Genomic DNA, 24,518 nt, shown 5'->3' with positions numbered 1-24,518 from the left:
AACCATAAAGCAGCGCACCCTCCTCGAGTTTACCACGACTGTTTATTCAAAATTTTCTCTTTACAAAAGTCTTTGCACAATGTTTTTTGCATAAATGTTGAAGGCACTAATGTTAAGGTGATGGCTTTGTTTTGGAAGGCTCTAGATTTGGCAGCCCTTGCCACCGAGCATGCACAATTCAAGGACTGGTGGTGGAAAGTCCAAATTGGGAAGTGCTGCTATAGGTAAGCCATTGTTCATTTCTTCTATGAACAGTGAGAAAAAGTGCAGAAACTGAACTGCTGTGTGTACTGTGCAATGTTGAAGAGTGAAAAATAATTCAGAATGTATTTAGTTGGAGAGGACTGTGATTACAGTTAAATCTCCTTTAATACAAGGAGATTATGGTCAGATACTGGAGGTAAAGGCACCAGTATTGAGTACCTTTAAGTAACTAACTTAGTTGCATCTTCACCTTTATTAAACTTTTTTTTTTTTTTTGAAAACTCAGTAAATAAACAAAAAGATCTGCCGGTAAAACAGACCACACAAAATGAACAGTAGAATATTGGCTTGAGAAATTGACTGGAAATGAGAGACTTAAGACTGAGCCGTGGTGTAGTTTACAGTACAGATTTTTTTTCAACACACAGTTAAATATTTTTAATATTAGCAACAGATGTTTTGCCATTTCTGAGATCAGGCTAAGAGAAAGTGTTTTCTGCTGACGAGGAACTGTGAAAGTAAGGGAACAAACAACCAGGGCAAAGAGTCTGCAGTGTCCAGAAGACAAACTGACAAATTTTGTGAAAGGAAAATGGAAAGCTTGAGGGGAGCAAGTGTAGATAAGCAATCGTGGATGATGAAGGAAACAAATGGTACACGGGGCAACTTTGGGCTGGGCAGGGAGGCCTAACAAGTAGAAATGCAGCATTACAATGAGATATTGTAGCTTAGAGAGACAGGACTGGGCCTCTGTCATGTCTGTTCCTGAAGATGAAAACCAGAAGCAGCGTTGGGCCAGCCAGAATACATTCCTATCTGGAGACTCGAACAGTGCCCAGAAATTCATACCTTCCCCTCCAAACCTATGTGAAAACAGCTAACAATGTCCTATTGTCATTTCGAACTATAATTTAACCAAAATGGCAGAGGCTTCTGCTGCTATATATAAAGCAGCAGTTTTCATGTGGAGCCATGGATTACTAATTTACAGAAGTAACTGAGAAGAGAAACCTATTGTTAGTAATCTTAAACACGTTAAGCAGGGTTCTGTGTCTTCACAGGGAAACATATGGGGACCGCAGATGAACAAAGACAGAAAATGCTCTAATGTTAGCAATATCCATTTTCTTGGCAGGATTTTTTATGGTTTTGTTTTTATGTTTTCAAGAAAGAGTAACAAATGGTTAATACTAAAAGAATGTTAAAATTATATGGTCAGTCAAAGAGATTTTTTACAGTCAGTCAGGGTGCAACTCTGTTAGACAACCAGAATTGCTTATTGTTGTCTTATGTAGAATTACAATTTAATTAATTTGATTTTTTCATAATTTTAAATGCTTGTCTTTATAATAATATATTCATGGTTTTTGTTCACATGCACACAAATAAATGATGTTAAAGTATGCTTTTGGACAGTTCCTCTTTGGTTTAGCGTGCCCTGCTTCATTACTTAATAAGCTTTATTTAAAAAAAAATCCAGAAAACAACCTTCTACATCTATCTGTTGTCTCTTTAGGTTAGGATTATATCGTGAAGCTGAAAAACAATTCAAGTCAGCTCTCAAGCAACAGGACATGGTTGATACAATCTTGTATTTGGCAAAAGTAAGTCACCAATTTGCTTATTTCAGAATGAAGTGAAATTCCAGCCTTTCCCAGTGAAGTTCATACACCAGAATAGTTGAGTATTGAGCTTGATAAGCTCTTGAGTTTAATCGTGTGTCATCTCCACGTGGACCTGAAACAATACTTACAGTTGAAATTGAAGTGTATAGTTTAAAAAAAGATTCTGGAGTTTGCTTATTTCATGAAAAACCCTTCTGCTACCTCAGGATATTCTTTGGTCTAAGTTCCAGTGAGTATTACACAGCTAAAGAATTATTGGAGTTTCAGCAGGAAGAACAGTGTAGCTATCTGTGGTCCCCTAGGAAACTAGTGCAATAAATCAGTAAGTGAAGAGTGAAGCTCAAAATCCTAGTTTCACAAGCAAAATCAAAACAAAATAAGTTAAAGGAAGGAGTCAGAGACCTTAAAGCAGAGAATGTTCTGTCAAAATAAAGGCATTAAAAGCTTTAAAAAAACAAGTGGTACAGTTAAGCCTCAGAATTACTTGTTTGCAGAGATTTGTATCAGACTGAACATTTTCAAAGATATTCAAAAAGATGTTGCCTATGAGAAACTAAAACTGCATTTTCCTTCTTCTCATCCTAGGAAGAGATGAAATCAGTTGCTCTTTGTCAGCTGCCTTGAAGCCACCTGACTCAAGTCAATCCAAAATATATTCATATTATGATACTTGCTGTACCTTTGCATTCCTTGAGCTGTTTACTTTTAGTTATTTAAATTACCACCATTGATATCTGAAGACTTGTCTTCAGTACAGCACTTTGAGTTAGTTTATTGAATTCAGCTTAGTCATTTTAGATTTCTTTCACTAGCAGGAGTCATTCTGCAAAATTCATGAGCTACAGGGTGATTAAATTGGCAGAGTAATTGGATTAACAGTGATTTTGCGCTCCCTCCCCCCTTAGAAGCTTCCCCCACTTAGTAGCACAAGTAGGAGCTGTATTTGAACTTCCACCTCCCACTCCATAACCCAGCTAGCTCAAGTATAAGGCATCACACAACATAATTTAGTGACTGTTGGCTGACAGGCAATATGGTAGGGCACTGAGTTCTAGCACAATCTGACAATACTGAAAAGTCTAGAGTTAAGCAGCCAATAAAAAATAATAGACGTGCATCAAGTTCTATGCAAACTGACTGATACCAGACTACCAATTGGTTTTCTGGCTATATTCTGTATAACAACAGTTATCAGAATCTTGTTTTTTTTTTATTTTTATATTTTCCTCAAAAGTAACTCTCCCTTGAAATGTAATTTATGAAAGGATAGAAGATTGAAAGAAAACTAAAAAAAAATATACAGAATATTGCCAAGGAGTTACAAAATATTTCATGACCCAGCAGGGCTGGAAATGGGATCTTTATACCACAGGTAGAGAGAAAACATACTTCATAAACAAAGATAAAAAGTTTTTAAAAAGGAACAGATCTCGTGGAGTTCCTTCACCTCAATTTTTTACCCTTTTGCCCTAAGAATATGAAGATAGCTATTCTTCATAGCTAGATCAGGTCGAAAAACAAACAAGAAAACAAAAAACCAGCTTATTAAAATTCTCAGTTCAAAAAAGAAAAAAGTTATTTGAAGGTACGTTGGCATGCACTAGCTTATAAAGCAGACTTAGGAATTATTATGCAAGTTACTAACGCTGGTGTTACTTAGGAGTAAAATGATCAGCCAAGGTTCTTCATAATTAAGACGTTATACCCAAATATAATTTATTCTCTTTCATTTGATTCTGTAAAGAGTAATTTCATTGTAGTAAACTATTGCTAAAAGAATATAAAACTTCAAGTCTTGATTAAAGAATGGCAAATGGAGCATGATAGTCACAATGGAGATGTTTATTTGAAGTTTAAAATTCAATGCAGACATTAAATTCATCAGCAGCTGCTGCATAGCTTATAAATGAAAAACTATAGCAAATGATTTGAAGTCTGTTTGAGATACCCAGATATAAAATTCATTAGGAATAGATTGATGACTTAGGGCAAATTAATTGATGATGTCATTGGAGTCCAAGTCCAAGTCTACCAAGTACTCGCTCCACATCAAAAAAATAAATATCTCTGAGGCTTGAGAGCAGAAACATAAAATGCATTTTGAGGTTTCTTGGGTGTTCAGTTAACATTGATATTTTCCTCCATTTCATCATAAGTTGTTTTTTTTTTTTTTCCACAAAGATACCAGTCACAGATTGTTTCCCCTTTTCACTCATATTAAATATTTTTATTTAATGTGATATTTCTCTAACAGTAACACTCAAAACACTTTTCCACTCAGTGGGAGACAGATTAATCACTGTAGTCAACTCCTTTCCCAAAGTAGGTGTGTGGGGTTTTTCCCTTTGCTGTAGCTGTTGTTAGCATACCCCACAACAGGAGGGCTTTAGAGTTGTACTCTCAGACGGCTGTACAGGTGGTCTCTGTCAACACGTTGATGCCCTCTCTCCAGTTCTCACACAAAATTATCTACATCATGTGTTGTCATAATCAACACAGAAGCCAAAATCACAGGGGCCAAACTGCCTTCTTACTGCTAAGGGATTTTATGATTTAGGACAGCAAAAGTTGTCAGAGCACTAAGGAGATTTGAAAGCATCAGTGCCTGGTGCAGTGCACTCTTATTTAACTAAGTAAAATATTTTGTTATTCCAGCACTATCAACCAGAAGATCCAGTTCTTTCAAGCCCAAATGTATAGTTTTAAAAATATATTAAACAGGAAAATATTCAAGGTAAAACCTTCACCTTAGTGTTAAAGTATATTTTTGATACGATAATAGATAACTTCTTTAGTTTATTAGTAATGTCCAGATGAATTAATAATGTCTAGATGACATGCATGCAAATTTAATTATCTTATTTAGCCTATTTTCTCTATATTACAGAGATTTTTTTTCAGTATTAACTCCATTATTTTCATAATTCACCATCTCTGCTAATGTTTTACTGCATAAAGTGAGGTGTCATTCCTTCCATTTAACCTGCCTTGTCAAACAGCAGTATGAATATAAAGACATTTGAAATTTATGTACACTTTTTATTTGCATAGGTGTATATGCGCTTGGACCAGCCTGTAACAGCATTAAACCTTTTTAAGCAAGGATTAGAACGATTTCCTGGAGAAGTGACTCTTCTTTGTGGAATTGCCAGAATCTATGAGGTATGCATGCACTATGCAATTGTAGCCAAGGTTAGCTGCTCGAGCAAGAAAAAGAGCCAATATTTGAATATAAATTTAAGGGCATCAAAAATTAACTACAGTAATTTCTAGTATCACTAATGCAAAATAGGTAACATTATCTAAGATACCAAAGTAATGTCAGGGGAGTTTTGCATGCTTGTTTGTTTAAATGGTTAATCACACCCGCAAGACCTTGTTCAGACATGGAGAAGCATGACCACATTTAGTCAGGTGGTCCAGATATTGTCCGTGTAGCTTGGTCAAGTTCATATATTTTTCATCGGACTAAAACTGCTCAAGTCACCAACAGCCTGCTGGCAGGATTAAACAGCAAGATAGTCAACAGATCAATGCTGTCTTTATTGTGCTGTAAGCCACTGTTGATTTCTTAAGCCAGTGAGAACAGTTGGAATGTGAGTGTTTCTTGGTTTTGAAGTAGATGTTATTTTAAGTAGGATTAGTCTTAAAGTAGTCATTTCGTTTTAGCTTGGTAACCATGTATTTTGCATTTTTAAAGTGTATTTTCATGTCAGTGGACTTAATATTGTGCTACACTAAAAGTTGGTAATGATGCTGTTCCAAAACCAATGTTTTAAACATGTCATGATTTTTTTTTGTCTACATTGATACTTGGCATTCTTTCCTGTTCTCATCATTCTCATCTAGCCCCTAAGCGTTAATCCATTTTCATATTAAATCCTTTTTGTCCTTCAGGAAGGAAGAAAACAGCTGCATAATTTTTGGAGGCTTTTCTTCCTGAATTGCTAAACAGTTTTTAATATGGATATGATTTTGCAGAACCATACATAACATTGCATAACCCTTTAAGGAATTACAAAAGGCTGCATATACTTGACAGAATATACTTTTGCACTGACACCTGAGTGCAGGATTATAGCTTTATTAGCAAAGATTTGTACTGCAGCACAGGGCTGTTCTAATTACATACACTCACAAGTGGAATGTGTGCATCAGGCATCTTAATCAGAGCTTTCACTCTCTGTCACTACCTTTTGGCTATGAGAAGAGTTGTAGGCCTTACTTGGTTTAAAAAAAAAAAAAAAATAATAATATATCTACATGTATATATGTAAAGGGACTGCTTTAATACTGTTTTACTTAATGGAAAAAAAAAAACAAAAAACACCACGTTTTCATGGCTAAATGTGCTACATAGGTTAAAAAAAAAAAAAAAGCTTGTTCTGTAGTCAGGTTAAGAGTACAGTACATTGTACTGTGTCTGGCTGGGATGTTAACTTTACCTACAGCAGCCCATACAGTGCTGTGCTCTGTACTTGTAGCTAGAACAGCAGTGGTATCACACCAGTGTTGTGTCTGCTGCTGAGCAGTGCTGACTCAGCATCAGGACTCTCTCTAACCCTCCTAGGGGGTGGGCAAAAAAGTGAGAAGAGAAACATCACTAGGGCAGCTGACCTAAACCAACTGAAGGTATATTCCTTACCATGTGATGTCACACTCAGCAATAAAAGGCGGAAACAGGAAGAAGAGGGTTGGGGTGGGCTCTCATTGGGAAAATGTCAGTCTTCCTCCTGAACACTGGCTACGTGCGTTGAGTCCCTGCTTCAAGGCGTGGTCAAGCATCGCTCGTTTGTGGGAAATAGAGAGTAATTTATTTCCTCTGCACTTCCACATAGCCTTTATTTGGTTTGGTTTGGTTTGTTTTTTTTTTTTTTTTTTTTTTTTTTTTGCCTTTCCCCCTCCCTTTTCACCTTTCCTTTTTTTTTTTTTTTCCCTTTAGTTATATTGTTTACTTAATACTAATCTTTTCTTAATAATAATTATTATTTTTTTCACTTTAATTAAATTATCCTTATCTCAGCCCATGAGTTGTTCTTTACTTTACTTCTTCCCCTCCTCATCTAAGGAGGGGGAGTGAGAGAGCAGTTGTGGTATTTAGCTGCCTAGCACGGTAAAACCACCACATACATCTACAGCACATTGGTAGAAATTATTCCTCTCTAACCACAGAAGTGTGTTTTAACCATTTTAGCTTATTTTCTTCTAATATGTGGCAGAGTCCTGTGGTGACTTGCACTTCTCAGAAAAAGTGTGACATTTACAGCAAGGAGTCCACCCTAATTCATCTTCCAACTAGCATACATCCAAGCATATTTTTTGATAAAATATAGCTCTCTTAACTGGCATATCCTACCCAGTACAAGTTTTGGTAGTAAATCCATGCTTTCTGTTTTCAAAGGCACATAATAATTCTTGGTATGCCATTATATTGTCGTTTATGTTCAGAGAAATTCAGACATTGATTTACAAAGCATTGAAAGTAATTGAGACATTGACTGGGGAAATAAATCTTCTGTATGTTACCATACTGGGAAATCAGCTGTACAATACTCTATATCACAAGGCATTGTGCAAAATGTAGCAAATACCCATTGCACATACTAAGCTTGTGACCAATCTTTTTTCCTTAAAAACCAAACCAAACCAAACCAAACAACAACAACAACAAAAACCACCTTTTTTTTGTACCAATGGCATTGAGTTATGACAGGAACAGCTGTCACTGATAAATGAATACGCCTTCTTCTTGTCCATGTGTGTGATACTTGTGAAGTTGCCAATTAGTGATGTTGCATTGTACAATTAGAGAACTGTAAGGGCATACATAATTCATCTCAGTTAAGTACTGTACAAGGCAGAGATAAAGCACTCAATAGATTGACATTTTAGAAAGTTTTATTATAAAAATTGGTGATAAAAAGTAGAACTAAATTGATTTTTTTTTCTCATTGTATAGGAAATGAACAATATTTCCTCAGCTACAGAGTACTATAAAGAAGTCTTAAAACAAGACAATACTCACGTGGAAGCTATTGCATGCATTGGCAGCAACCGTTTTTATTCAGACCAGCCTGAGATAGCTCTGCGGTTTTATAGGTATATGCACTTGTGGGGAGGAAGGAGGAACTGGACACATGGAATGGTAATAGGGTTGATTTTTGTAATGCTGGTAGCAAAACAAGAGCATTGGGAAACTGACATGGGAGGTTGATCAAGCTTTTGGAGAAATATCAGCATAAAATCAGCACACCAACTCACCAATGTACGTATCTTCTCTGCCAGTGATAAGTACATCTCTTCTAAAGATTTGTCAGCATTGTGCTTGAAGCTTATATCAGCAGATTATCAAAACAGTTGATTGTTCGGTTAATAAACAAGAAATGATCTTTCACAACATGAGGAGGTTTAAGAATGCCAAGCCTTACTCTCAGCTTCATTTGCCTTCAGGAAGCAAATGGACTTCCTATTCAGCCCTCTGGAAAGGAGTAGTTTTTGAAAAACTCCACCTGAAGTCATAGGCAGTTGTGACCACAAAAACTCTTACTTGAATGTGAGCTGGGGTTCCCCTATGTTTTACTGAAAGAAATAAAAAGACAGTATTAAAGGATGCTACTTGCATTTTATTTTGAGACAGGTTTCAAATGAGTCTGACTCAATATCAATTTGAATCAAAATTTGACTTATGTTTCAAATGTAAGATCAATGTAAATTCATACGCTAGGTATACTAGCACTGATCAGAGCAGTGCTGCAGGACAGGAATCAAGTAAAAATTTGAAGCCTGAAGAGTTATGAACATTAACTGCAGCAATTACAGCATGGTTGAGGTTAAAGGATTGGAAAGAAGAAATGGAGAAATTCTGTGTACAGCTCTGTCTGACAATAAAGTCAGATCATGTAACAGTCAAGATGCCAGGAGTTATCTAATTTACACAAAGACTGTGTTGCACAGCTCTGATTCTCCTAATCAGAAATGCTCTGCACTGCCCTTCATGAAACCTTTACCAAGTGTAAAACTGTAACAAAATTGTCTGAGAACTCAAAATAAAGTTAAGGTACATGGCTATTACACTCTTGGTACAGGGAGGAAGGAGGAGAAAATTTTGTCATTTAGAATTGAATTCAGATTTAAAATTAATATAAAAAATAAGAAATATTTTCTTTCAATCTAGGCGTCTTCTGCAGATGGGTGTCTATAACTGCCAGCTTTTTAACAATCTGGGCCTCTGTTGCTTCTATGCCCAGCAATATGATATGACACTAACTTCATTTGAACGTGCACTGTTTTTGGCTGCAAATGAGGAAGAGACGGCAGATGTGTGGTACAACTTGGGACACGTGGCTGTGGTATGAAAAATATTAACAATCCTTCTGAATAAGTGTGATTTTACAGAAACTGGAAAAAGAATATCTAGGAAGGAATCATTGTCCTACTTTGAAATATGAAACCTGCTAGTGTATTGGATAAAGTATAGTACAGACTTAATTAAGGGTTTATTTGCACTTCAGAGAGAGGAAAAGGAAAAGAAAAAAGCTCTGTACATCATCACAGAATGTGGTTTACTCCTGCTAAAAGATTCTCCCTTTCTAACAGTCTTTAACCTTCCCTTATTTCTGAAAATTTGTAACACGTACCAGCCCTTGAGGGTCTTTGCAGCAATACAAGCTAATCTGACATAAAATTGAATTCAAGATGTTTTTTCTCTGAGCTGTTATTTATATGACATGGAGCATTAGATTAATTTTGTTGTCATAAAAAGTGCCTATTGAGCATCGTGGAACAGACACTAAAATACCTAGTCTTCTGTTTTGTAGGCAGCAACAGAGATATTTTTTAATTGTGTCATCAAATTTGTTAAATTCATACACTAATTTTCATCCATTGCCCATTTCTGAAGATGTTATTCCAGAAGTTATGTTAGATTTCTGTTTATCTGTCCAGAATAAAGTTATCAAATAATCTCTTGCTAGCTTTCTCGCATGGGTTCTGTCCAAATGCTGATTGCTGTTTAACTTAAGTCAGAGAGAAACTGAACTGTTCATCTTGATTGTGTATCAACTAGGATAACATGTTGATTTATACCACCTAAAACACTGAAATTTGAACTGATATGCATATATTCTTCAGCATTTTTCACTTTTAAGGTTTAACCTGATGCTGTGTCAATGTTGGTCATAAAACTAGAACATTAACATGTAGACAATGTCTCCATACAAAGAGATTAATCTCCCTTTGTTTTTGTCTTCTAATAAGTAGGCTTATATGTGTTCGCTTTTTTTTTTAATCCATTTAAAGACAGAGAAGCAAGATGACTTTTCCCCTGGAGACATCTCTATTTTTCTTACCCTACTAAAAGGGTAGCGTATAGTGTGGTCAGTATAGATGACACTTTAGCCATTTAAGCATTCAGTTAGATGAAGAATCTCACTTAAAGCATGTAAATTTGTGCTGGAGAGGAACAATTCTGTCTCGGTAAAGAATGAGAAGCAAATGAGATGGTCTGGGAAAAAAGCACATATGGTTCTGATCAGCATGTTTTTATTGTAATTTGCATTTCATGGTAGTACATATGGATGAAAAGATAGCCAAGACAACAAAACAGATGCATGTTGTTTCCAATCTTTTCACAAATTAAAATACAATCTTACTTTTAGGGGATAGGAGACCTGAATCTGGCTTACCAGTGTTTCAAGCTGACATTAGTCAACAATAACGATCATGCGGAAGCTTACAATAACTTGGCTGTACTGGAAATGCAAAAAGGTCACATCGAGCAGGTTGGTGTTAACCTCAGCCTAAGCAGAATGCTTTCTTTGGCCTGTTTGTACTTGAAGATTACTACTATAGCCACAAAAAATGATTAATTTTATGAATGGTTCAGTGTAACCTCCACATTATCATGCTGTCTCCCATTAAACTGCTTATTCTTAGGCACATCCAAATGATTCATCCAAGATGAACAAGGTTTGCAGTGACTTTGAAGTTGTTGAGATCTTTTTTTCTGAATTGATGCCTATAACAAAACCTATCATACTATAATCATCACTTAAATTACAACTTTGACTATATATTCAATTTAAAGTATAGATAATATACTTTTGTTGGGTAACAGAAAACAACAATCAGATCACCTCTTAAAAGATTTTTTCAACAAGGAGACTGCTTTCAAGTTTGATCCCAAAGCAGCAGATTCTTGTGAAACATTTTTACATCAGTAACCTTGGTGGTTCATTTTACCTAATGTGAGTACGCTGTGTTGTGTTGCAATTAGCTATAGAATTGACATGCATAGTGGATTGAAAGTAGTAATTTTTATACACATGAAATGAAAGTTATTATCTATTTGTTGGTCTGTTAGAACTACTCTGGACTGTTTTAATCTTTCTCTATGGGAGCTATGGGAGCAATGGGAGCAAGACTATTGTGATGGGTTTGTGTAGACTTCAGAAAGCTGCAATGTTATATAAAGACTTTTTTGAAAATCTTTTTGAAGAGCAAATAACTCTTAGAAGATAACTTTATTCAGGTGGGCTGGCAATTGTCATGGAAACATTGAAATGAACCCAACACTGGATGTTTTCAGTGACAAATGAAGTTCGGTTTTGGTTTCAGTTTGGTTTCAGGCATACTACTGATATTTAAAACCCATCTGGAATTTCTATCCGATTTCTATGGAGGTTGTCACTGATAATAGTCAGGATTCCAGAGTCTTTCCATTATAATGAAATGTTTTATGTCCGTTTTATTTTTCAGCTTTAAAATTTCAAATTTCTTCTTGTATCACATGAATAATAAAAATTCAGGATCACAGCAATAAATGCATGTATAGGACAATAAAAAATATGAAGATACTTTGCTTATCTTTGGTTTTATTTTATTTTACAATGTTAGTGCATGCATTTACTCAACATTGTCAAATTAAGGGATTTTTATTAAATTCTTTGCTCTGCCTTTCCAAAAAGTTAGTAGATACCATTGCTGTTAAAAGATCTGATATATTTTCAAAACTCTCCATTTTTTTGTGAAAGCGTTCAGAAGTTGACCTGATTTTTTAATTGAAATTATGGCACGAGAATGCACCTTTTGATTCTTAATTTTTTAATTAATTTTTAATACTAGTGTTTTGCTGATTGTAAAAAAGATTGAATCCAGCAAGTAGACTGTTTAATGTATTGAGTAATGTCAAGCTTTACAGCTTCATATTCCCTCAGTGATTTGTTTCAAAGTCCACCTCAGCCCCAAGGATCTTTTTATTTTCTTTCTTTTTTTTTTCTTTCTTTCATGGAGGGATCATTTTACTGTATTTCTCCAAAAGTCTGGGCAGCTTAGGCTGAGCAAGACAACATGTGTGGTCATTTGAGAGAATGTATGGTCACACACATCTGTCCATCCCTTCAACTCTCCCTTCATCCCTAAAGATGAAGTGATAAAAGCTCTACTATCTAAATTCTGAGGAAAGCACAACTTGGCCATTTCAATTCCACACACAAACAAAGCTGCAGGGACAGTAACAGAGGGGCATTATATTAGTTATTAACCTGGTTCTGGATGCCTTATAAACCACCTTGATCTCACGTTCTTTTGTTTGTTTGTTTTGTTTTTATGCTAATAGGAAGTGTGAAAATAGCATTGAAGGCTTTTATGCAAAATGTTGAATGTGCGAACTGTTTCATTTTTATGATAAAATTTAGATTTCTGGGGATGCTTAAGACTGAATCACTGTTACACAGTGCCGTCAGGGACAATGGATACCTTCAGTGGGACTTTAACTGCCTTTTTTTAAATGACTATATTCAGTATATAGAGCTGACTTGCCTAATTAAATACGGTCCCAACATGGCTTTTCTGACTCCATCAAGAGTCTTGTTCATTTCATTACTTTTAAACTGTATTATGCCTAGATGTACTATTGGTGTAGCTTATATGTGGTGTAACCCGTATGTAGTGTGGCATTATTAGCAAAGGCCTAGTAAAGAGAACCCAGAATGATTTCTTTCAAGAAAGATGAAAATTGTTTTAGATTCTTGTTACTCTCCCTCGCAGATTTCACTACATTTTTTTTTTCTTTCTCTACACAGGCAAGAGCTTTGCTGCAGACTGCTTCACATTTAGCACCTCATATGTATGAGCCCCATTTTAATTTTGCAATACTCTCAGAGAAGGTAATGTACTGTCCTATTTTAAAATCTAAATATTGAGCCTTGGGGGGGGCAGTCGAGTTTTTATTGTTATTACTCAGAGTTCTAAACAGCTAAGACAAAACAATACTTAGGTTGGATATTAGGAGAAATTTCTTTACTGAAAGGGTTGCATGGCATTGGAATATGCTGCCCAGGGAAGTGGTTGAGTCACCATCCCTGAAGGTCTTCAAGAAAACTGTATATTTGAAATTTAGTAGCATGGTTTAGTTGTGGACTTCAGTACTAGGTTAAAGGTTGGACTATATGATCTTAGAGGTCTTTTCCAACTTGAATGATTCTGTGATTCTAAGAGTATGTACTGCGCAAACTCAAGATAAAACTGAAGTTAAATTTTAATACCCAGAATGTGTATAAAAGTTGCCATTCAAATGTTTGTTTTTGAGAATGTGAGGCCAACTAGCCATAGAGAAACTTTGCAATTCTCCCAATGCACTGAAGATGGACAGTCCGTTAATAATTCCATCTACACTCTTTACAGTCATCGGCTTTTTCAGAATGTGAACTGAAATAGTATCAAATGATTTATCAGTAATTATATAATATATATATATAAATATGGAATCCCAATGATTCATCCCATGGTTTTAGTAATCTCAAAAGTAATATCTCTTCTTCAGCTTTATGACCACTGAATTTTGTGTGTTAATATTTTGTTTCATAAAGAGTGTCTCAGACACTGAATTAACAGAGTGTCTGACATTACTATTAATAAGGAGAAACTTGTCCAAGTCCCCATATTTTTACAAGGAAAATAGTATTTCTTGGCTTGTGCCTATACCTTCAAGATTCTTTTATGAGTCTGTGTTGTGTGGGCAGCCCAACTCCTACAGATTGCATCAAGGAGTGAACAACCCATTACTTTGTAAGCATACCCTCTTCATTGTGAAACAGAATATGGTTTGGAATAATTGCATTATATACTTACTGATTAATGACTAAATCCTAGTCTGCAAATGGTTTGTTACGTAGCTTTTGCACAGAGGAACTGTACAGGCTGTGGAAGAAGACAAATGGCAAGGTCAACTAACTGTTTATGCAGTGTGATAATGCAATTCTTAGATTCAGTGTAATGTCATGGTTTATAGAACGTAACTTCTCTGACCAGGACCCTGGTTTTCTTCTCCTCCAGAGAATTTTTGCTGTACCGAACCTCTGTGTTGACAGACACACAGGCAACACAGCTCACCTGCTGCCACTTTCTGGTGCTTCTCCCTTTCCATCCAGAAGCTATCACTTTTTCTAGATGGGGTTCCAAACTTTTGGGTTCTTTTTTTCTGAACCCACTTTCTGAGGTGCTCTCCTTACATCACTTCCCTCTTCAAAGAAATGATGTCTATTTGCTCCCAACTTTACTTTTTCCTAATGTGGAAACATACTTCTAAAAGCAACAGAGGAGCAATATACATCTCATCAGCTCTGTGTGCTATCCTGCATCTCTGTGAGGTTGCAGATCACATGGAGTTGTGACCTTTGCAGAGGCCTGATTGGCTCTCTCCTTTCTATGAGACAACATTTATGGAATTTAAAACCAAGTCTTCCATTTTTTATTCCTCCTAACTTTAAGCACTGAGCATAGGGTACCTTGTCCTTTCTCCAAGAAGTCAGGTAAGATATAAAGTTACTGTCTTGATGCATCCCTCCCATTAAAAAAGAAAACACACACTTATTTTTATTCTCACCCCTTAAAGTAAGAGGGAAAAAATCCTGAGTCTGAAAAATTGCATACTGTCTGTTTTATTTGTTGTGTCTGAGGACCAGCTATGTTTAAACATTTGTGAGTGTCAGAACTGTATTTTACAGAATATATGATGCAAATACTGTAGCGCGTGCATTTACTAAACTATTTTGTGTGTTTCTTATAGGTTGGAGATCTTCAGAGGAGTTACACAGCTGCTCAAAAGTCAGCGGAAGCATTCCCAGGCCATGTTGATACACAACAGCTCATCAAAAGATTAAAAGAGCGCTTTGCTATGCTCTGATGACATATTTTTAACATGTAAAAAAAAAAATAAAGTTAGCCAGAGTTAATATCCCATATATTTTATTGTAAGTAGATAAACAATACTTAATCAATTCTTGTTGCAAAACCTGTGCTGCTTAGAGTAGCAGAAAAGGTTCAAGAGTCCTAATTAGTGTGTGTCATCTTAAAACTCATGACTTATCAAAATGAAGCTAGAACGTGTTACAACTACATACAGCTGAGAATACAAGGGTGGCAGGATATTGCCAATATGCAATTTTCAAATGGTTGTCTGATATATAAACAAGTAAGTTCTCATTTAAGATTAATGAGCATTTTAAAATATTTTTTCTGACTTTTCTGCAGAAAAAAAAAAAGTTTTAAAATATTCCTGTGTGACAATCTCTCAAGCAACACAGAGTAAGAATACTTCCTAACTGGTCTTCAAACATGGCTTTTGATAGTGTACTTTCTTACAGAATGTTAAATTTTAAAATTAAAGTAACCAAAAATGCATTTAAAAACACAGATGCAAAACAGAAGTTCTTATATTCCTTGTTGTACTTTATGAGTGAAATAAATTCCAGTTTGTATGGTTTGTCGTGTTTACTTGTATAAATTAAAACTGCATCCTTATTGCCTTGAAAATAAGAGTCAGAGGCCATAAAGTATTTGGAAGGACTCAGCAGAAGTGGTACTAAATCGCAGAAATACATGTGCTCCTTTTTACTGAGAGAGCTTAATCTTCATTTCACTGAGGGAAAAGGATATGTCAGTAAAAAGCTTGCAGAGTTAACTACTAATGACTGAGAATGAAACAGTGACTGGGTGGTTATCTGTGCTACCAGGTAAGCACTGTTGCTAAATAATTGTTAGGATCATCCTAACTACATGAATGCTACTAATAACAAGCAAAGACTTTGTCACTTATCTTGGTGTTGTAACTAAAAGTGATAAATTGGCATGATTTCCCAACTTGACCTTTAAGAAATGTGGGATGTTAAGGCATTCTAACATCCTTTAAAAATCTTTTCATGCTTAATGATTGTCTTGGCTTAGGAGCAACCCTAAACACACTTATGAATATTATATCTTCCTTTTTACTATCCATTATTTCCAAACCCTTGTATTTGTATGATCGTTGTGGCTGATGAAGGTAGGTGCTGGGGATCTTCGAGAAGTCAGAAAGCAGTCTGGAGGTGACAGTTAGCAATGCAATAACAAACAGGTGTCACAACGTGTTGTGAAATGCAAAAGCATTATCTGTTGAAGAAATGCAGCACCTTTAGTGGAAATCTCATTTTTTCTACGTTGAACTTTATATTGTCAAATTTTTTTCACAAGCTAATGATGACAGAACCTTAGTTATCAGTCATTTTCATTACCTAACTTAGATTTTACTTTCTGCTAGAGAGGAAGAATTTATAAGGAACTTTCCTCCTTTGATCTACTCCACTTACGTTGTTTCAGTTGACAGTGCTAAACTTACCAAGCCAAGCTATCAGAAAAGAAAATGTCTTAGCAGTTTAAATACAACTGTTGAGAATTTGTGGAGGTCATATTATTAATTCAAAGTATTTTTAAGATTGCATAGTAAATAAAATTCTTACTACATGGGCCAAAACTGAAAATCCTAATAGAAATTAAGTTTTTAATCCACTGTGTGGCAGCTCAGTTGTTCCTTAGAGGTGTTTTTTATAAGATCCCACCTACTGTGATCACTACTCAAGTTGATGAGCTGAATAACTTTTTATTTTTAGGAAATCGTACTCCTTAGAACATAGATCTAGCATGATAATTCATTTAATATTGGGATATGTGTGGACTTTGAAAGGGAAAAGGCCCATGTATGATAAGGAATCCTTTATACAATATTCTTGTGTAAATTGATTTAAAACACACACACCTCTAAGTAAGGATTAAAACCTTTTTAGCTCCTTAATTTAAAGCAAGCCATTCCAAATTAATCCTACACTGTGTGTTTTGATTGCCCCAAAAGGCAGCAGCTACTTGCTTTGTTGACCTTTCACGCCCCAAAGCAAGGGTACGATGGAATTTTTTATTTTTTTCCATGAGTAGTACACGTACAAATTAAATCAAATGTGGTAATGAGAACAGCACCGCAGTGAAACAACAGATGAATGAGCAGGCGGTTTGTCGTGGAAGAATCTTTCGATTTTGTTTTATGTTGATTCGGGGCGAGCTCCAGTGAACAGATGAATTGGCAGCCCCTGGGGCAAACCGCCTTCAGTTAATTCAGTACGACACGGTGTAACACAGTGCATCACAATCTGTATTCATCTCTGTGGTGGAATCATGTTAGGACAGAGTGACCTTAATATTGCAGGCAGCATTTCTGTAACACAGAAATCATTTTTCCTCTAACCTGTAGCACAGCTCCAGCTGTGTCCAGCCAGCATTCATAAAGCCCCTTGGGAGAAAAATAAAATACAATAAAAAAAAACAACATGCAGAATTTTTCAATCTACAGGGAGACAGTGTCCACAACAATGTTGTCTGGAATTAAACTCAAAGCAGATTGCTGGGAGGTCTTGCAGTTTCTGCCTCCCTATAGGAAAGGACTGTATGGTTTATGGCTGTTAGCAGCAATGCCAGGCAGTCTTCACACCAGCCCTGTTCCTGGGATCTTTCTGATGGCTGAGTCCATTTAAAAGTTGATAGTGAAGGTTTATTAATGGATCTGGGTTGTTTTGCAAGGTGTCCGAGCCAAAACACCAGTCACAAAACTGGCTGAAATTCATTAGAATTCACAGGTAATGTTTGTGGGTCATTTTAGCTGCAAAAACCAACCTCAGAGGTCACTTGGACAGGGTAAGAGCAGTTTGCCAGTCAGCACCAGTTCTGTCACTCTAAAACTTTGGATAACAATCCCATTTTCTTTGTCTTTCTTTCTTTTTCCCTTTGATTGGTTCCTGTCTTTGCAGGCTAGAGATTTTGAGGTCAGTCAGATCTCTGATATCACGTGGGCCAAACCTTTTAAGACAGTTGCTCTTTTTGATGAACCCAGTTTGTACTTGACAATTGATCACCTGCCAGAGCAGCTCAAGTTTTGAGGTAAAAAAGCTACAGTATTTTCTGTGAAAGATTTTATGTGTAATCACTCTCACTATCTTCTGCTAGTCATCCTTCTAATAGGTGATTGCAAGTTCACTCATGTCCTCCCCTTCACCTGCCCCTCTCCCAGTGGCTACCCATTGCACTCCCACACCAGTGGGACTGTGGCCATTCTGCCTCCTCCGATACCCACTTTGTCACCAGGGATGCTAGAGGGTGTGAATGGCATCCGTGGCAGTTGCTTTTGACCAAACTAACTGTTTCCCAGTCATTGGTGGCAAGAAGTCCAGAGCTTAGAAGAACGTCTCACACCAACCTACTTGCCAAAACTAGGACATGCAGCTTCCCCCCAAACATCAAGGAAAAGCTGCTGAGGAAGCTTATCGGCAGGCTATGTCTCTTGAGCAGGGGCAGAATTGGACAGTCTAAAACGTGGGTGAAAAATCAGTTCAGGATAGCTCTAGCTGCCTGCCAGGACACCAAACAAGCTGAGTAAAAGACCTGGTAAGATGCCATCCTGTTCTGCCCCACCCCAGGGAGTTCTCCAAATTGCCATTTACCCTGTTTTCAGATGAAACTGCCCAAGCGCACTGCAATATGCAACATGGGGCACAAAGTTCCCGTGGAGTCACAGAAAGGGTGAGCTTTCATCAGAAAGATGTCGTGAGAGACAGCTCACACAGTTTTCTCCACTTTCTGGAATTTATTAAAAGTGTAGGTCTGCTGCAAATTTACAAGGAGAGTTGTTTCTGTCTTGGAGTACCCTGTCCCTCGTGTCATATCATCACCTGTAACTTCATGTCATGTTAACTTGGTGGACCCTACTGTGCTGCAAAATACATCAGTGATGCAATGTCAACTAACACAGCTGATAAGCAAATCCCTTTCTGGCAAAGTGCCTTTCATTTCTGGATAAGTGGAAAGTAATTCAGGCACAAGTCTCTTGAACAAAGAAGAGCACAAGAAAACCCACAACATATTATTTAGACAGGAAACAATATTGCCCTCTGATATCGAGGCACCTCTGGGTCTCAGAGAGTTTCACCTAGCAACATAGCAGGCTTTGCTAAGACAGAGTTCTGCCGCAGTACAACGACACGTTTATCACCACAGGCCAGCAGGCAAGTGTTACCCATACAAGTCTATCCAAGCACCCTGAGGAAACGTAACCACTCTTGTTACACGGGACTCTAAGATGTACATACTATAAACAAATTCTCCTTCCCCCTTTAGAAGCCCCATTTGAGCTGTGGCTTAAAACACCACAGCAGGTATTTTAACAGTCCTCGAATTGTTTGTGGTGGGCCATAAATCTGCTGGCCTCTAAGGGCTTTGCAGAGCACAAGCAAATGTCATGTTGCCACCTTCCCGGGAATGGCATGGTTCCTCTCATCACAGCCGTGCATGTTGAAAGCCTGTGCTAGACACGGTCATGTCATAATCTCCTTCTGCTGCTTCATCCTATCAGCATGCACACTAAATATAGCAATTCTGTGTTTAAGGATAACAAAGGAGCTATTTACAGGAAAGATAAATGCTTTTTTTCACTCTTTTCTCCCCTCATACATATCCACAGCAGGTAGGCAGAGATGCTTGTCCCATTAGTTGATTATACCTGTAGTAAAACAACTATTCCCCCCACCCCCCCATTTCAGGCTGTTTTTGTTTGTTTTGTTGTTTAACTATTTTTGTCTCTACTTAGGTGATGAAACTGCTAGCAGCAGAGGAACAGCAGAGGTGATAGCCCCTCATAGCTGCTGAGAAATGAGAGCACTCACGCTGAACACTTCTCAGTGGGCAAAGAGAAACCACCCTGTGGTACTCCCAGCTATGCTCAGAGCTGCTCTCTTACACGGACAAGCTTCAGTATGAATATAACGTCTCCAGTGAGGCTTTAGCTAAGCTTTGTCAGCTAAATATACTCTTGATAAAAAGCACAATGAACCAAAAACAGCCCAGGCAGTTATTTTAAGACTTGTCTTACCTTTCAAAGAAAGTTGTTAAGAAGATCTTGGTGCCCCAGGGCTTTTCCTGGCTCCTGGAGCTCAGGAGGCTGCTTTCTGCCTCCCTTTGCTGGCACGTGGGGTGCACAGGTGCTGGCAGTGCTACCAGTGAGGTTATAACAAGGAGCACCAGCCCCTTCCTGCGAGTTATAGCTGGGATGCATAGCTGGAGCAGGCTGGCATATGGCAGCTGAAGTAGGAAATACCTTTAGCTTCTAGAATAAGAGTTGCCTTTTTTTTTTTTTTTTTCTTAAAAACAGGCTAGAAATAGAAGTCATTTTTGATCTGTGTTACAATGCAATCTAAGAATCACTAACAAATAGCAAGTGTGGTTTCTCCTCCTTGATCCGTTTGATGACCTAATTTCATCTTTTCTCTCATGATGTGTTCATCCTGCCACACTGTTTGTATGCTCAGTGACTTTTAGTCCATGGGACCCCAAAAGCATTTATTTGCCTGTAAAGCTGTTGATGGTATCAGCATGCCTGTTCCCAAAGAAATGCATTCAAACTTCAACTCCGTTCAGGCCAGCTTTGCCACAAAGCCCCCAGAACCCCTGGATATGGTTCAGCCTTTCCATTTGCTTGAAGAGAAATAGTCAGTCCATTTTGGTGGGACTTGTCAGCTGGATGCTTTGGACTTGTCCCAGTGCACACATTTGGAAAATAAATTACCTTCCATTTAATTGATCACACTGACAGTGGCAAGAATTTCATCCTTTTGCAGCCTGATAACTTGTATTTAACCCAATGTCCTTTTTCTATGCTCTGGAGGTTTAGGTACAACAGTAGACACACGCAGCATTTAATTTTATCTATCTCCACCACCTCTTGCTTTAATACACTGGAATCTCTTGAACGTCTCAAGTCTTGTTGTGATTTCTAAAATTTATGGTGGCAGCAGAGATAATATTCACTGAGATGCTCGCAGCAGCTCACAGCAGCCAAATCACCCCTTCTAAGCAAGAGATGTATTTGGACACTTTCCAGTCCCATTTCCCCTACAGTGCATGTTCGCTGTGCATTTACAGCACATGGTTTTCTACTTTGTGACCCTACATGTAACAAACAGAAGGCTGGATTTGTTGGTGGACACGAGTGGCATGGGAGGGCCCTGAACAGCCACAAGATCGTGTATTTGTACTGTGCAGGGGAGCTTATGGTGCCTCAAGGGACCCTGTGCTCACATAGCACGAGCTCATGCTGCCTTCCTGGGTCCTGCTGCCCTGGACACAATGCAAAGGGACTCAAAGAAAGCAAAAAGTCTGCACAGGCTGGATTCCAGCAGCAAGATCTTTGCTTGTGTAGCCCTGTAAGACAGCAGACAGTCGATACAGGCCAGCTGGTGGCTAGGGTGTGCCTGACACCTACAAGCAGCTAAGAACGATCTGGGAAGGTGCTCTGGAGAGAAGGCATTATCATCTTAAATGGCACCACGCTGCAGAGGTGCTGGGGGACCAAGGCAATAAGCAGTACCAGAAATGACTGAGAATAAAATGAAAGGATTGTATTGAAAATAGGATCTAGCACTGCCGAGTTCACTGATACTGTGTTGATAACCATGGTAGGTGTCATTGCCACGAGTTGTTTCCATGCTCTATCAAATATTCATTTCACTAAGGGAAATCACAAGCACACAAACAGGTACTCTGGGCTCCTGCTGGAGCAGTAGGAATTGCTGGAGGCCATGTGTGAATGAGCTCCTCTGGAAGGAGGGAACAGGACGGAGCATGAAAGGGGCCAAGTGTGCTGTGAGCAGTTACACAAGGGCCAAGTTCGCAGCTGACTGCACAGTGTAGGTGAGAAGAAAACACAAACTGCAGTGTCTGAACTCATAGGTAATGTTGGTGAAAGGCAAACCAGCAGGCAGATCTGAATCAAAGTTAGCTGATACCAACCTTGCTCCAACAAATATCTCTTGGATCAGAGAGAGGACCAGAAAGTTTCTTTCCAATTTCAAATATGAAAGAATATGTGCTGAATAGCACTGAAGTGGTGCTAATTTAAGTACTATCTGTGGGAAGTGTGCCCCTCAAGAGCACTAATGAGGGCGCAGCGAACACAAGAGTCCTTGCAGATCCACCTGAAAATCAGCAGCCTCCCCTCCCCATCACCTGCACACCCTTCCTAGCTGACAAAAAGCAAAGGGGAATAGGAAGCCCTGAAGAGATTACTGAAGACAGATCATCACTGTGCGGCTTCCTGATTTAGCCTTGCATTCTATCCCTGAATGCAGATGTTGTCTTGCTGCTGAAGCTGCCCTTTACCCTGGGCTGGCCGTCCCCTGGCATAGGACATAGCAGGAGGGATGATGGAGCATACTACACAAACCCTGGTGACTGGGGCTTTAACCTGCCCTTCAGCCTTTGCAGCTCTGGGGTGGTATTTTTTCACGATTCAAATTTATATTTGTGATTTACATACAAATGTAGGGTTGTCCGGGCTTCTTCCTTGGCTCTGGTGAAGCCACAGCACTTCATAGCACTTCTCCCCTGGGCCACAGCATCTTCCCTGTCCTGGTGTCACCTCCTGCTCCTGCCACAAGTCCCTGTGCTGGGACTTCTGTGGGGGGGAGGCTGGCATGTGCCTCAGGAGGGAGAGGAGGCCACTTGTTTGCACAGTGAGGTAAGGCCAAGGCCGCAAGTGGCAAGCCTTGGCCTTTCATATTACATTGGGCCGGAGGTCCTCGCCATTCTGTGTATGCACAGGCCCTGAAAGAAGAGCTGCCGAGACGGAGACATTTAGAGACAGCAAACACGGGGAGACCGCTCACCCTGGGCTCCAGGTGCAAACAGTGGAGAAAGGAGAAAATGTCAAATCTGCATAAATGCTGGATGGCTCCCTGATGGTATTAAATGCCTTTTTTGCATGCCGTCTTCTAACTACAGAAAAGTTGAGTTAACCCTTTCTTTTCCTTTTTCTTTTTTTTTCTTTTTTCTTCTTCCTTTTTTCTTTTTTCTTTTTTCTTTTTTTTTTTTTTCCAGAAAATCTAATTTTGGAAAATCTAATTCTAGTCCTAATGTCATTTTTACTAGGTAAAAATGCAATTAAAAGCCAAACCTGTACATAATTCTGTTGTTCAGATCTTGCACTCTTTTTGTTAATTCACAAAAACATAAATGTTTCCTGGCCATATCTTTCTTATTAAATATACAATAAATTATCTTTTGTTCACTCTGCAAATGTGCAGTGCACAATGGCAAAATAATTGCTGGTAGAGAAAGAAAACTCCTGATGTATAACTACTAATGATGAATTCTGATATCTAACAGTAAATAAGACTCTTGCTACAAAAGAAGAAATGAAGATAACAGAAAACCAGATTGCCCTGGAAGCAAACTGTGCTGCCTCAGGAGCTCCACTGTCACAGGGTTACAAGATTTTTGTCAAGATACAAAATAGCTTTATGTCAAATAAATTATTCATGGGGCCATTTTTTTATCACAGGTTTCCTCTCTTCATTCTCTTTCAAATACAGAGAGAAGAGTAAGTATGCTGTTCACCGGGTTATTACAAATATCACAGCAGTCATTAAATCTTCACATAGCCCATTTTATAAGGCAGTCCCTGTAGCACACTTATGCTCTAAAGCAGTGGCAAGAATTACCAAGGTATTTCCCATGAAAAGGATGGTGCCTTGGGGAAGGAAATCTCATGTTTAGTGCAGCTAAAACTCATGGTAACCTTTGTGAGAAACAGCTCGTTTGTCCATTTGTCAGCAGCTGGAGTCCTGACAGTCTTTCTGCCATGACACAAATAAAAAATTACCTGTTTTCACAGTTCAGACGTTGCCTTCTGGAAGAGGCCTGCTGATCTTCGGAGAACATGGCCATCCCTTTCCCTGACACTCCCTGGGTCTTTCAGAAGAGCATTTACCAGGCCCAGCACTGGAGCCACTTGCAGACACTTCTTGCCAGATGCCAACCCTACAAGCAAGAGCTTAAATGTAAAGCAAAATGAGAAGGAAGCAACAGTTATTTGCCAGGAGCTTTATTTTCAGAGCTGTGACATGGAACAAGTTCTTCCTACTTATCTCTCTACCAAAGAGAGCCTACTGATTTCTGGGGAAGTGTTTTAAATGCAGAATTTCATAGTAGTTTTAAAACATGACTAGATAAAGCACACAATGTTAGGAAGAGCAAGAAGAGATAAGCTTTTCAAGTACAGAACCAAAAATAGTATTTTCTGCCTGCAGGACCTCACTGCTGCTCCCTGTGCGATGCAGTGAGCAGGTACAGACAGAACCCACCTCAGTGTGCCTTAATCTGGAGCAAAATGACAACTTACGAAGATATCATTTTGTTTCACAGAAAATTTGTCATTTCCAGATGAGGAACACAGTCACAGGACACCGCACATACAGTGCAATTTGACTCAGTTGCTGACAAGAAGTAAAATAAGGATGAAAGCTGTGAAAAAGAAACATCTGCCATTTGCAAAGCCAAGCA

General features: G+C 38.2%; 1 protein-coding gene and 1 long non-coding RNA gene across 2 annotated transcripts in view; one reads left to right on the top strand and one right to left on the bottom strand.

The window, feature by feature from the left end:
- TTC8 (tetratricopeptide repeat domain 8) overlaps nt 1–15,591 on the top strand; it is a 44,689-nt gene extending 29,098 nt beyond the window's left edge. Inside the window, exons 8-15 of the mRNA XM_027458501.3 lie at nt 139–224; nt 1,721–1,808; nt 4,881–4,991; nt 7,789–7,928; nt 9,004–9,178; nt 10,487–10,609; nt 12,911–12,994; nt 14,896–15,591. Coding sequence (XP_027314302.1) covers nt 139–224; nt 1,721–1,808; nt 4,881–4,991; nt 7,789–7,928; nt 9,004–9,178; nt 10,487–10,609; nt 12,911–12,994; nt 14,896–15,012 — 924 coding nt within the window. The 3' untranslated portion in view covers nt 15,013–15,591. The remainder of the gene's footprint in view (nt 1–138; nt 225–1,720; nt 1,809–4,880; nt 4,992–7,788; nt 7,929–9,003; nt 9,179–10,486; nt 10,610–12,910; nt 12,995–14,895) is intronic.
- Nucleotides 15,592–17,038: 1,447 nt separating this feature from the next.
- On the bottom strand, nt 17,039–20,873 carry LOC110354303 (uncharacterized). The gene is made up of 2 exons (XR_002406085.4): nt 20,053–20,873; nt 17,039–17,424 (listed from the first exon to the last, which is right to left on the bottom strand). It is a non-coding gene; the product is annotated as an uncharacterized lncRNA (long non-coding RNA).
- Nucleotides 20,874–24,518: the final 3,645 nt, after the last annotated feature.

The sequence above is a fragment of the Anas platyrhynchos genome, chromosome 5, assembly GCF_047663525.1.
Source record: "Anas platyrhynchos isolate ZD024472 breed Pekin duck chromosome 5, IASCAAS_PekinDuck_T2T, whole genome shotgun sequence".
Classification (NCBI taxonomy): Eukaryota; Metazoa; Chordata; class Aves; order Anseriformes; family Anatidae; genus Anas; species Anas platyrhynchos.
This window is presented reverse-complemented; position numbering and strand designations above follow the sequence as displayed.